This window comes from Coregonus lavaretus (genome assembly GCF_964263955.1).
Source record: "Coregonus lavaretus genome assembly, contig: HAP1_SCAFFOLD_5461, whole genome shotgun sequence".
Lineage (NCBI taxonomy): Eukaryota > Metazoa > Chordata > Actinopteri > Salmoniformes > Salmonidae > Coregonus > Coregonus lavaretus.
The window spans coordinates 941-15,684 of NW_028162388.1; the positions used below are offsets into that span (position 1 = coordinate 941).

The following is a 14,744-nucleotide window of genomic DNA, read 5'->3' on the forward strand; positions in this document are numbered from 1 at the left end:
CTACACCAGCATGACTAGTATCTATGTGGACCCTACTACAGTTTAACCAGCTCAGCTATAGACTACACCAGCATGACTAGTATCTATGTGGACCCTACTACAGTTTAACCAGCTCAGCTATAGACTACACCAGCATGACTAGTATCTATGTGGACCCTACTACAGTTTAACCAGCTCAGCTATAGACTACACCAGCATGACTAGTATCTATGTGGACCCTACTACAGTTTAACCAGCTCAGCTATAGACTACACCAGCATGACTAGTATCTATGTGGACCCTACTACAGTTTAACCAGCTCAGCTATAGACTACACCAGCATGACTAGTATCTATGTGGACCCTACTACAGTTTAACCAGCTCAGCTATAGACTACACCAGCATGACTAGTATCTATGTGGACCCTACTACAGTTTAACCAGCTCAGCTATAGACTACACCAGCATGACTAGTATCTATGTGGACCCTACTACAGTTTAACCAGCTCAGCTATAGACTACACCAGCATGACTAGTATCTATGTGGAGCCTACTACAGTTTAACCAGCTCAGCTATAGACTACACCAGCATGACTAGTATCTATGTGGACCCTACTACAGTTTAACCAGCTCAGCTATAGACTACACCAGCATGACTAGTATCTATGTGGACCCTACTACAGTTTAACCAGCTCAGCTATAGACTACACCAGCATGACTAGTATCTATGTGGACCCTACTACAGTTTAACCAGCTCAGCTATAGACTACACCAGCATGACTAGTATCTATGTGGACCCTACTACAGTTTAACCAGCTCAGCTATAGACTACTACCAGCATGACTAGTATCTATGTGGACCCTACTACAGTTTAACCAGCTCAGCTATAGACTACACCAGCATGACTAGTATCTATGTGGACCCTACTACAGTTTAACCAGCTCAGCTATAGACTACACCAGCATGACTAGTATCTATGTGGACCCTACTACAGTTTAACCAGCTCAGCTATAGACTACACCAGCATGACTAGTATCTATGTGGAGCCTACTACAGTTTAACCAGCTCAGCTATAGACTACACCAGCATGACTAGTATCTATGTGGAGCCTACTACAGTTTAACCAGCTCAGCTATAGACTACACCAGCATGACTAGTATCTATGTGGACCCTACTACAGTTTAACCAGCTCAGCTATAGACTACACCAGCATGACTAGTATCTATGTGGACCCTACTACAGTTTAACCAGCTCAGCTATAGACTACACCAGCATGACTAGTATCTATGTGGACCCTACTACAGTTTAACCAGCTCAGCTATAGACTACACCAGCATGACTAGTATCTATGTGGAGCCTACTACAGTTTAACCAGCTCAGCTATAGACTACACCAGCATGACTAGTATCTATGTGGACCCTACTACAGTTTAACCAGCTCAGCTATAGACTACACCAGCATGACTAGTATCTATGTGGACCCTACTACAGTTTAACCAGCTCAGCTATAGACTACACCAGCATGACTAGTATCTATGTGGACCCTACTACAGTTTAACCAGCTCAGCTATAGACTACACCAGCATGACTAGTATCTATGTGGACCCTACTACAGTTTAACCAGCTCAGCTATAGACTACACCAGCATGACTAGTATCTATGTGGACCCTACTACAGTTTAACCAGCTCAGCAGTACCATAATAGAGATTAAACCCAGGATAGAGGGGCTGAGTGAATGTGGTCTGGACTCTGTGGAGGAGGGTCATTGTATCAGAGACACTGTAGAAGGACAGAGTACCTGCCTTGTGATCCAGGTCCACTCCTACTCTGGAGGACTGAGGGCCTGATACTTTAGTCTCAACATTATTGTGTCTGAAACAATAACCACCACTAGAGCACACTAAACTCCAGGACTTGTCATTGTATCCAAATTCACCATCTCTCCCTGTTCTGCTGATGTCTTTATATGAGACTGCTGTGATAACATCCCCCCCACTCCACTCCACCTCCCAGTAACAGCGTCCAGACAGACCCTCTCTACACAGAACCTGGTAGTTGGTGAATCTGTCTGGATGATCAGGATATGGTTGGACTCTGTCTGTATAGGTCACCTTTCTGTTTCCTTCAGACAGAGAGAGGCGTTTGTGTGCTGTGTTTGGGTCCAGTGTGAGCTGACAGGAATCTGGGAGAAGAGCAGAGCAGAGACCAATGAGGGGAGTTAGAACAATAAGTGAAGTCAGATACTGTATCTACCCTGTCTTTGATTAGAGCACAGCAGAGATCAAATCAGAGAAATATGAGCAGTCAGATAGATACCCAGTCTTTGATTAGATCTACTATTGCTATATATTTCTAGAGGGATTGTTAGGAGTGTCAGTAAAAAGAGACTGTTAGTTACTTCAGAATAAAGAGACTCACATTGTAAGAACTGTTCTCTGGTCTTGGGCTCTGGAGGCAGTACAACATCCACTATATTCACTACAGACACACAAACACATTCACAGAGAGAGGGAATGTTATCATCATACCATATTCCACATGTATATGACTAGTAGGGAACTTTCAATGGTCTAAAGTTGATGTTCTTATTATTTTCAACACACCTGTAGTGGAGATCTTGGTCCATTCTCCTTTAAGGACGTCTTCTAGTGTCTCTCTCAGTTCAGACACAGTCTTACTCACATCTCCAAAGTACTGAAGAGGACGGACAACGATGCTGGGTAAGTCTGAAGATACACTGGTACTGGAGAGAGACTGATAACTCTGGAGAGAGAGAGAGAGAGAGAGACATTTACATTTTTACATTTTAGTCATTTAGCAGACGCTCTTATCCAGAGCGACTTACAGTTAGTGAATACATATCTTTATATACTGGCCCCCCGTGGGAAACGAACCCACAACCCTGGCTTTGCAAACGCCATGCTCTATCAACTGAGCTACATCCCTGCCGGCCATTCCCACCCCTACACGACGCTGGGCCAATTGTGCGCCGCCCATGAGTCTCCCGGTCGCGGCCGGCTGCGACAGAGCCTGGATTCGAACCAGGATCTCTAGTGGCACAGTTAGCACTGCGATGCAGTGCCTTAGACCACTGCGCCACTCAGGAGACACAAGAGACAGAGACAGAGACAGAGCAGAGCAGAACCAACTGATTGAGAGTTTTAATTTCATATCACATGTATCAAGGCAGTTGAGTTACCTGGAGGAAATGGATGTGATCCTCTGTGTGTGAGAGCTGCTCCAGCTCAGTGCTTCTCTTCCTCAGCTCAGCTATCTCCTGCTCCAGTTGCTCCAGGAGTCCTTCAGCTTGACTCACTAGAGCCGTCTCTTGGGATCTGATCAGCTCCTTCACCTCAGAGCGCCTTCTCTCAATGGAGCGGATCAGCTCGGTAAAGATCTTATCACTGTCCTCCACTGCTGCCTGTGCAGAGCGCTGTTAAGAGAGAGAGAGAGAGAGAGACTGACTTGTCTTACTTTAATGAGCCATCCTCATTACACTAACACCCCCACCCCTAAAAGCACATTGCGTGCAGGTCCACAAGCAGAACGCCTGGAAGCTGCGGAGGTGCACTAATTTGCGTGCACTAATTTAAAATCACTAACTTGCGCTGCAGGTCCACAAGCAGACCACCGGGGGCGTTGAGAATGGCCAATTTAAGCCATAGAGAGGATGCCACCAAGTTGTTGATGATCAGCACCGTCCCTCTGTATGCCACCTGGGAGATGAGCCACCTCCACTTCGTCAGCCTCGACACCACCGCTTGTGACACTCCTTCCCAGTTCTTCCTATCCCAACCCTCCGAGCCCAGATACACCCCAAGCATCTTGAGCCACTCACAGCCCCACTGCAACCCCCCTGGAAGCTGCGGAGGTGCCCTGTCCCTCCATGCCCCACATAACAGAGCCTCACTCTTGCCCCAGTTTACCTAAGCAGAAGACGCCCCCTCGTACACCCTCAAACTATTCTCCAGGGCCTGTAGGTTCTGCGCATCCCTAACCAACACAGACGTCATCAGCGTATGCTGACACTGCTATGCCTGTCCCCAACCCTATGCCTGGCTCCCACACTCCCTGTAGCCTCCTGTGTAGCAGGCCCAGAAAGGGCTCAATAACAAGAGTGTATAGCTGCCCTGACAGAGGGCATCCCTGGTGAATGCCCCTCCCTACCCAGACTGGCCTACTGAGCCCTCCCCACACCTTGACCATACATGAAGCCCCAGCATACGACCGCGACATTACGTGGTCCTCTGTAGCTCAGCTGGTAGAGCACGGCGCTTGTAACGCCTGGGTAGTGGGTTCAATCCCCGGGACCACCCATACACAAAAATGTATGCACATGACTGTAAGTCGCTTTGGATAAAAGCGTCTGCTAAATGGCATATTATTATTATTATTATTATTATTATTATTATTATCCTGTTCTCAGGTTCTGCTCACAGACCATTTTTACATGTGGGTGGTCCCGGGGATCGAACCCACTACCCTGGCATTACAAGCGCCATGCTCTACCAATTGAGCTACAGAGGACCACAGAGTTCTGCCCTCTATAAATCAGAGTACAACTCCACAGCCTCATCTCCCCACAACAGAAGTTACCCACCCATCAGGCTCCCTCATCTCCCCACAACAGAAGTTACCCACCCATCAGGCTCCCTCATCTCCCCACAACAGAAGTTACCCACCCATCAGGCTCATTCATCTCCTCACAACAGAAGTTACCCACCCATCAGGCTCCCTCATCTCCCCCACAACAGAAGTTACCCACCCATCAGGCTCCCTCATCTCCCCACAACAGAAGTTACCCACCCATCAGGCTCCCTCATCTCCCCCACAACAGAAGTTACCCACCCATCAGACTCCCTCATCTCCCCACAACAGAAGTTACCCACCCATCAGGCTCCCTCATCTCCCCACAACAGAAGTTACCCACCCATCAGGCTCCCTCATCTCCCCACAACAGAAGTTACCCACCCATCAGGCTCCTTCATCTCCTCACAACAGAAGTTACCCACCCATCAGGCTCCCTCATCTCCCCCACAACAGAAGTTACCCACCCATCAGGCTCCCTCATCTCACCACAACAGAAGTTACCCACCCATCAGGTTCCCTCATCTCCCCACAACAGAAGTTACCCACCCATCAGGCTCCCTCATCTCCCCACAACAGAAGTTACCCACCCATCAGGCTCCCTCATCTCCCACACAACAGAAGTTACCCACCCATCAGGCTCCCTCCTCTCCCCCACAACAGAAGTTACCCACCCATCAGGTTCCCTCATCTCCCCACAACAGAAGTTACCCACCCATCAGGCTCCCTCATCTCCCCACAACAGAAGTTACCCACCCATCAGGCTCCCTCATCTCCCCACAACAGAAGTTACCCACCCATCAGGCTCCCTCATCTCCCCCGAAACAGAAGTTACCCACCCATCAGGCTCCCTCATCTCCCCCACAACAGAAGTTACCCACCCATCAGGCTCCCTCATCTCCCCACAACAGAAGTTACCCACCCATCAGGCTCCCTCATCTCCCCCACAACAGAAGTTACCCACCCATCAGGCTCCCTCATCTCCCCACAACAGAAGTTACCCACCCATCAGGCTCCCTCATCTCCCCACAACAGAAGTTACCCACCCATCAGGCTCCCTCCTCTCCCCACAACAGAAGTTACCCACCCATCAGGCTCCCTCATCTCCCCACAACAGAAGTTACCCACCCATCAGGCTCCCTCATCTCCCCACAACAGAAGTTACCCACCCATCAGGCTCCCTCATCTCCCCCACAACAGAAGTTACCCACCCATCAGGCTCCCTCATCTCCCCACAACAGAAGTTACCCACCCATCAGGCTCCCTCATCTCCCCCACAACAGAAGTTACCCACCCATCAGGCTCCCTCATCTCCCCACAACAGAAGTTACCCACCCATCATGCTCCCTAATCTCCCCACAACAGAAGTTACCCACCCATCAGGCTCCCTCATCTCCCCACAACAGAAGTTACCCACCCATCAGGCTCCCTCATCTCCCCCACAACAGAAGTTACCCACCCATCAGGCTCCCTCATCTCCCCCACAACAGAAGTTACCCACCCATCAGGCTCCCTCATCTCCCCACAACAGAGGTTACCCACCCATCAGGCTCCCTCATCTCCCCCACAACAGAAGTTACCCACCCATCAGGCTCCCTCATCTCCCCACAACAGAAGTTACCCACCCATCAGGCTCCCTAATCTCCCCACAAAGGAAGTTACCCACCCATCAGGCTCCCTCATCTCCCCACAACAGAAGTTACCCACCCATCAGGCTCCCTCATCTCCCCACAACAGAAGTTACCCACCCATCAGGCTCCCTCATCTCCCCACAACAGAAGTTACCCACCCATCAGGCTCCCTCATCTCCCCACAACAGAAGTTACCCACCCATCAGGCTCCCTCATCTCCTCCACAACAGAAGTTACCCACCCATCAGGCTCCCTCATCTTCCCACAACAGAAGTTACCCACCCATCAGGCTCCCTCCTCTCCCCCACAACAGAAGTTACCCACCCATCAGGCTCCCTCATCTACCCACAACAGAAGTTACCCACCCATCAGGCTCCCTCATCTCCCCATAACAGAAGTTACTCCCCCTTCTGCTGTCCCCACCTCTCCCAAAAGCCTTGAAAGCTTGAGCAAAAAGTGACATCTTGGAAGAGCTTTACATGGAATTTCCAATAGGACACCTGCCTGGGCCCTGGTGAAACAGAGAACTGAGCCCTGTACTAGGTGCAGACACATTTTGGAAAGCAAAGACAAGGAAATTGATTTTGGCTCTAACCACTAACAACCTACCCTTACACACCTCTTTTGCTACCCCTGCACTAAGATTTGTGCCATGGCTCAGCACCTGCGTCCCCTTCCACCAGACCCCCAATACACTTCATTAATCACATCACTGTGTGTCTCTTGCTAAAAAAATCACGTTTAAATGTTTTTGTTTGACTTATTCCCCCAGTCTCTGCCGCCGTTCATGTTAAGGAAGTCTAACCGTGAAATCTCCATAAGAGGTGGGAGGGAAATCACCACAATCAGAAACCAGTAGAGAAGCCCATAAAGCCGCCATGCCAGAAAAAACCATCCATTTAAGCAGATTCTGAAGACATGCCCTTAAGAACCCATGACCCATTTTCTCAGCCTATACCGCTTCCTGGGTGAGAGGACACTAAACCCCTCATTTTTCATCACGTGTTGTACTGACCTTACAAACCTTCCAGGATCAATCAAATAAGACTCCAGCAGAACCTTCTTTTTCCCCTTTAGTCTCCATCAGGAACCTAGAAAGTTCTCTCACCGTATATACTGGGCCCTCAGCCTGACTGGCTGTCAGCTCTGGATCCAATGAGCCGTCTGAAAACGAGACGCCTTGTCCTCCGCTCCCGCAGACTCACCTCCCCCCTCTTCCTCTTCCTCCTCCTCCATTGGCACGGTACCGTCCTCCTCCTCCCCAGTCTCTGCCCCCCTGCACTTCCCCCCTGATCAGAGCCTCTTCCCCAATGACAGGCAATATTTCCTGGGATGAGCCCACCAAGCCTTTGCCCACCGGAGTCTCTGTTACTACAGAAACCTGCCTCAGCTCATGTAGCCCAGCTGCAACCCTCCCCACCACCGCTTTCTCCACGGCCTGCGCACCACCACTTGGCCATGCACTACTACCGTGTAGCTCAGTTGGTAGAGCATGGCGCTTGCAACACCAGGGTTGTGGGTTCGTTTCCCATGGTGGGACAGTATGAAAATGTATGCACTCACTAACTGTAAGTCGCTCTGGATAAGAGCATCTGCTAAATGACTAAAATGTAAAAAATGTACTCTCCTCCCTCCTGGTCCCCCCGCCATTTATTTTGCAATTCTGAGTAATCACTACTTTAGTAAGGATTAGTAAGGAAAAACACTTTATTCAGCACTACTGCAGTTGCTTAATAATTCCAATAGATGGCAGCATAAGACCATGAATGACATTTCAGAAGATTAGTTTAGTTCTCTCCCTGGATACACCACCCCTCCCCCTCACAGGAAAACTCCTCCTGCCTGAGCTTTTTACTGTCCCTTTCCACACTGCTAACGCAAGAGGAAGGACTGAAAACACATTACTGTGAAGTAATATAATGATGAGTCATGTTTATTATTACCTGTTTTTATGGTCATGTTTTGAAATTATACTTCATTACTATAATGATTATCAATAAGCCTGAACATTAATTCAGTCACCTCTGGTCGACAAAAATGTATTTTCCTAGTACATTAATTGTAAAATTCATCAACCAGCATCGAGCACTCTGCCTTCTCACGCAAGCGAGGGGCATGTTGAGGTAAATATGCTAACCGCCAAGGTTGCATTATGTCATTTATTGGTGGGCTGGAAGATGCAGTGTTTTTTCTTTTCTATTCAGAGGCTATTTACTCCCAATATGAGATAATTTTATATAGAAGGTTTTTATAATGCATGTTTACTAGGGTTGAGCTTAGCACATCTGAGTAGGGATTATTTGGGTTCAATACCTGTCCTACCTATCAATCATATTGCTGCTTGTAGCCTATAACTGATGATCCCCACACTAGAAACACCCAAAACTATCTGTGCTAGCAAACCCTGTGTTCCACCCCTCCCCTGTGTAACCTTGAGGTTTGGTAAGAAACAAACACTTGTCTATGAAAACAGACATGTTTAACGGATTCCGCTTGGCACCCAGCCGAGAGCACACGGAAACCACTTGCAAATTTACCAAAACTAACCAACTACTTGGGGTCTGTTCGGAAGCAATAAACGGAGGCAGATTAGCCACCACAACTCTTATCGAAAGAGGCGACATCTGCACCAACACACCCCTCACAACAAGACAAACCTTTTTCATTAACACAACCACCGCCTTGTTCATTCTGGATGCAGAGTCCAGATGTTCCGCTCCAACCTGTTCGCCGACCATGAGCAAAACTTCCTCCACACCTTTCTCCGGAACGGACCCGAAGCGACAGCGTTTCTTCTCCACTCGGTTGAGGCCATCACGCCGCCCTAACAAACTACCCCTACTCCCCCCTCAACTCTAAACGATAAACAGTGGAAACCAATAAACAAACCCTCAAACCATGAGAAAATACATTCAGAAAATACGCAAGAACCAAAAGAAAAAAGAATAGTAGCCCTCCTCACGAACCACAAAATTCTCACACAACAACTTCTTCTTCTATGATATAATGGCGGTCCACAAACCAACGTTAAAGGTGCATGCCGCCACCTACTGTGCTGGAGTGTGTGGTCAATCACGGTTTCCAACATTTCTAAATCCTCCTACCTAACTCAGTACTTCTGAGAAAATAAAGAAGAGCCCTACTAACTTCTAATAGACCCTCCCCATCCCCAAAATCCCTTCCAAACCCCCCCAACCCCGTCCAACCTCAATGACCCTAAACTTCAATCTTACCCACTCTTCAACATACTTACAACAATATAACAACACATGCTCCACCGTTTCATCGACCATACACTCCAGACACAAACCATTCAAATGCTTGCCAACCAGATGTAATGACGAGTTCAATGTACAATGTCCTAAGCGCAATCGAGTAAACACCACATCTTCCTTCCTAATCTGACTTTTGAATCTTGGTCCATCGACCTTTCTGTAAAACTGTCAACTATTCATATAAATGCCGGCCCTTGTGCTCAGAGTACCATCTCTTCTGCCACACATCTATCAAAATGGCTCTGATCTTACATTTGGCCTCACCTCTACCCAGTGGAACATTAATATCAATTATATCTAGTTTCAAAGCTCTTTTAGCTAACTGGTCTACAATTTCATTCCCTTCCACACCCGAATGTACTGGGACCCAGCAGAATCTCACTACTAAACCCATTCTCTCAATTCTCCATAATAACATTAATACTTTCAGTTCAACTGAGTATACTGACAGTTCATCTGTTAGTCTTCTACATATCTGCACATCAAATTCAGGAACGTAAACGCCTGCTCCTGTGAGCCCACTATCTGGGTCCTTGGATCCGTCTGTGAAAAGCATTAAAAAAGCATAAAAACCTCTACCAATGTAATTGTCAACCAGTTTCTCTATATCACTGACTTCTGACCAATCTTTCCTTTTCTCTACCAAGGTTAGATCAACAACAGGGTCTGGGAGTAACCATGGAGGAACATCCCCTATCACCGCAGAAGGGCCAACCTCCAACTCCCTCAAACCACTCTCATCAGCATGTTTTCCAACTGTCCAACCAAAACCACTGCCTTGTCTACTAGTATATTCCCAACAGTCATCTAGAACAGTAGCAGTGGGATGCTCAACCTCACAGCCTTTCAACCCAATAAGATAATGACCATTTTTTACGGCTTATATCCAAAGGCATCTCTCCTGCCTCCACCAGTAAGGCACATACAGATGTTGATTTAAATGCACCAATACATATCCTTAAAGCTATATACTGGATTCTGTCCAGCTTCTGAAGCCAAGTCTTTACCTCTGTTCCATAAACTGTACACCAGTAATCAAACAAAGCAGTGGATTCGCCACAAAAGCTCTAACAGGATAACTGATATATCCTACCATGACTTTGTTGGGTAAAGACTCAAAACTCAAATGGACTGACAGTGACTCCTCTGTTTCACCACGCTCACCACCGGGTCTGTGTTGCACCAAACGGCGGGAATCACAAACACCAGCAGTCTTCAACCTGAATTGCTCCACTTCTACACTTAACGCTACCCCAGAAATCACTCCTTTCAATGGTGCCCTGTTCCTAAGAGCAAAGCACGAAACAGATCTTGACCCAAGTTGCGTGACACGGAGCGCCCACTCCCTCTGGTCAGAAGAAACACAAACAAATATCACAAGTCCACTACAGGTTACCTTCACTGATTCAACTGCACCCAACTCCTTTCCCACCCACCCTGAAATCACAAATGGATCTGCCAAAAGGAATGGATCCACTTTCTCCTACAATGTAACTCCTACTGCACCAGATTCTTCTTTATCATGTCCATTGATGCCAGGCTCTGGTTCTGAGCTCTTCACCACACCTTCTACCTCACTTAACTCTCCCTCATTCATTTCCATTTCACCTCCAGATCTCACTCTGGCGAATGGCTCACTCTGTTTGCACTTGAGTTATAATGTGAAATGTCTCTATTACTTTGAAACTTTTGTGAGTGTAATGTTTACTTTTCATTTCTGATTGTTTATTATCTATTTCACTTGCTTTCACAATGTAAACATATATGTTTCCCATGCCAATAAAGCCCTTTGAATTAAATGGAGAGAGAGCTCCATTTTAATGTATAGGGGACTTGAGTCTTTCATGGTTACTCAAGGTTATGTGATGAGGTAACCCCTCTTGCAACATCAAAATCAGTGTCAGCCTAATGGGGAATGACCTCTTGGTGAAACAGTCAAGATGTTGGTTTCTCTCCTCAGTAGACCCGGGTTCATATCCCGCCGGTTACATTAAGCAGTCTATTCTCTGAAAGGGGTCCAGACAGCCTGTTCCCAACAGTGGAGCCAGTGGGATTGGATAGGGGCATCTCTCTCTCTCTGACTGGAGGAGAGAAGTGAAATGGTGTGTCTCCTCTGGTCAACAATACTCACCTTGAGAGACTCCACAGCCTGTTGGAGCTCCTTCAGGTCCTTCTCTCTCTCCTGGAATCTCTGCTGGACTTTCTGCTGACTCATCCCCAGCTGCATCTGTGGAGAATCACTCTTCAATGAGCTATCAAGCTTTATTTGTCCACTAGATCAATAGTATATTAATGGGACATAGGGCCCATAGAAGTTAGGGATTAATATGTTGAGGAAGTGTCTGTGTGAAATTATATTATTATATTGTTATGTGAATGATTATAGTTTTAACAGTGCACAAAACAGGGGAGTTGATTGGGTGTTTGATAACGAATGATAATGGTGTTTGATAATGAATGATAATGGTGTTTGATAATGGTGTTTGACTTTAGAAAATGGTGATACATTTGGAGAATCTGGGTTAACATATCTATATAATCAAGGTTTGTGTTCATATTTGTTCTGCCGTGGATCGATATCATTTGAATGATCTCATATTCAAACAGCCTTAGTTCCTACTGTATCTTTAATTCTTTGTTTATCAGACAGTCACCAACAAGTAGTTCTGGTCTTACCTGTTTCTCAGTCCTCTCTGCTGCAGCTGACACTGTTTCATGGCCTTTATGTTCATCCATCACACACAGCAGACAGATACACTGCTGATCGGTACGACAGTAAACCTCCAGCAGTTTGTCATGATGAGAGCAGATCTTCTCCTGTAGTTGTGCGGTGGCTTTGACCAGCTTGTGCTTCTTCAAAGGAGGAAATTCATAGTGAGGTTGGAGGTGAGTCTCACAGTAAGAGGCCAGACACACCAGACAGGACATGAGGGCTTTCTGCTTTCTGGTCCCAGTGCAGAAATCACACGCCACATCTCCAGGTCCAGCATAGCACAGAGCAGGAGGGGGAACAGCCTGGAGTCCTGTCTCCTTCAGTTTCTCCACCATCTCAGCCAAAATGGTATTTTTCCTCAGATTAGGCCTTGGAGTGAAGGTCTCTCTGCACTGAGGACAGCTATAGACCCCTTTCAGAACATCCTGATCCCAGCAGTCCTCAATACAGCGCCTACAGTAACTGTGTCCACAGGCAGTAGTGACCGGCTCCTTCAGTAGATGCAGACAGACAGAACAACAGAACTGGTCCTTGTCCAGCAGAACTCCCTGCTGAGCCATTTGGATGGTTGTTCACTCTCACACAGACAGACGACACAGAGACTCAGATCAGTTTCGTTTCCACAGAAGTGAGTTTTTGGGAGGGCGTGGACTTTCTGGATCTGCCAGATAGGTGAGGTTAGAGGGAGGGAGGGAGGGAGGGAGGGATAGAGAGAGAACTGCGTTCAACGTGGAGAGGGAGACAAATATTTTAGTTTCTAGGTTAGGGCCCTTCATTTGGAATAAATCTAACAAATATGAGTTGTTAGAATATATAAAGGGTAACAGTTCCTATGAAGTACATATTATAATTATTATAATAAGCTTCATAATGCCTTATAATACACTTATGTGTTATAACACTGATAATAAGTGTCTATAATAATTAATAAGTGGTTGTAATGGGGGGCGGGGGGGGGGGGGGGGGGGGGGGTTGATATTGATACAATATACTGTAGTTTAAATGAATACTGTATGTATTGACTGATCATTGAGAATGAGGTAATAGTTTACATTACAGTGTGGGTATTACTGTTAGGCCTAGGGTCAGGGTTAGAGTTACTACATTCAGCAGTAACCCTAACCCTAGCCATATCTAGGACTAAAAAGAGAAGACGTTTTATAATCAGAGTTCTTTGTATCTCTTCTTAGTCAGACAGAAACCCCCCACATCTTATAGGTGGACGGGGTTATGAACATATCCAATGAATTGTTTTCTGCAACCAGATGAAATGAAAGTGCCTTTCAGCAGGAAAAGCTTCTCTAATAATCCTAACCATTGCTGGGTGTCTTCAGAGACTGAGGTATAGAGACACACTGTCATTATGTGGTATTGTGGGTAGAGTGATGAGGAAAATGTTTTATTTAATCAAGTTTAGAATAAGGCTGTAACGTAATAAAATGTTGAAAAAGTCAAAGGGTCTGAATACTTTCCGAATGCACTGTATGGCAGCTAGAAATCAAAACTGGATGGTCTTCAGAGATAGATGGGAGGGGCTTCGGGTAGCTGAAGGCGGGGACTAAAAACAAACAAAAGATAACTAATGTAAAATGTATTGTCTGGGAAATGTATGTAGCATGTACATTTATAAGCTGGAAGTGGAAGCCTAAGTATTGTTTGTCCATTAGTTTAGGAGGGGTGGTAGGGTTAGGGAAAAAATAATAAAGAAGGAAAATATATTTAAAATAATATTTACAAAACATATATATGGGGGATTGGAAATGATGCAGACAATTACACAGATAGAAGCCCCAATATATCTGCAATGTTAAAGCTGGTCCTATAGCTGTACGGTGGCTTTGACCAGCTGGTGCTTCTTCAAAGCAGGAGATTCATAGTGAGGTTGGAGGTGAGTCTCACAGTAAGAGGCCAGACACACCAGACAGGACATGAGGGCTTTCTGCTTTCTGGTCCCAGTGCAGAAATCACACGCCACATCTCCAGGTCCAGCATAGCACAGAGCAGGAGGGGGAACAGCCTGGAGTCCTGTCTCCTTCAGTTTCTCCACCATCTCAGCCAACATGTTATTTTTCCTCAGATTAGGCCTTGGAGTGAAGGTCTCTCTGCACTGAGGATGTCACACCCCACATCTAAAGGTCCAGCATGACAGTGAGCAGGAGGAGCAGCCTGGAGTCCTGTCTTCTTCAGTTTCTCCACCACTTAGGCGAGCACAGCACTCCTGTTCAGAATAGGTCTTGGGGTGAAGGTATGTCTGCACTGCACTCAATCTGGTTTATTTAGTACCCCAGCGCAGGTTAAGTAGTGGAAAGAACATGTTGGGTTATTTTGACCCAGACAGTTTGGTTGCGTGAATAACCCAATATGTTGGGTTGTTAGTATTAACAGAACACGGGTTAATTTAACCATCAGTTGGGTATTTTTTACTCTCATGCTTGGTTGACCTAGCAACTGGGTCTGTTTTAATGTCATGCTTGGTTGACCTAGCAACTGGGTCTGTTTTAATGTCATGCTAGGTTGCCCTAGCAACTGGGTCTGTTTTAATGTCATGCTTGGTTGACCT

General features: G+C 46.5%; 1 protein-coding gene across 1 annotated transcript; it reads right to left on the minus strand.

Moving 5' to 3' along the window:
- Window positions 1-815: 815 nt before the first annotated feature.
- On the minus strand, window positions 816-12,744 carry LOC311119298 (tripartite motif-containing protein 16-like; the record flags this gene model as incomplete). Its single annotated transcript, XM_084194019.1, has 6 exons — window positions 816-2,160; window positions 2,397-2,456; window positions 2,582-2,741; window positions 3,178-3,210; window positions 11,510-11,698; window positions 12,148-12,744. The coding sequence occupies 6 exons, from the start codon at window positions 12,742-12,744 to the stop codon at window positions 1,649-1,651; spliced, it is 1,551 nt and encodes a 516-aa protein (XP_084050145.1). The 3' UTR covers window positions 816-1,648.
- Window positions 12,745-14,744: the final 2,000 nt, after the last annotated feature.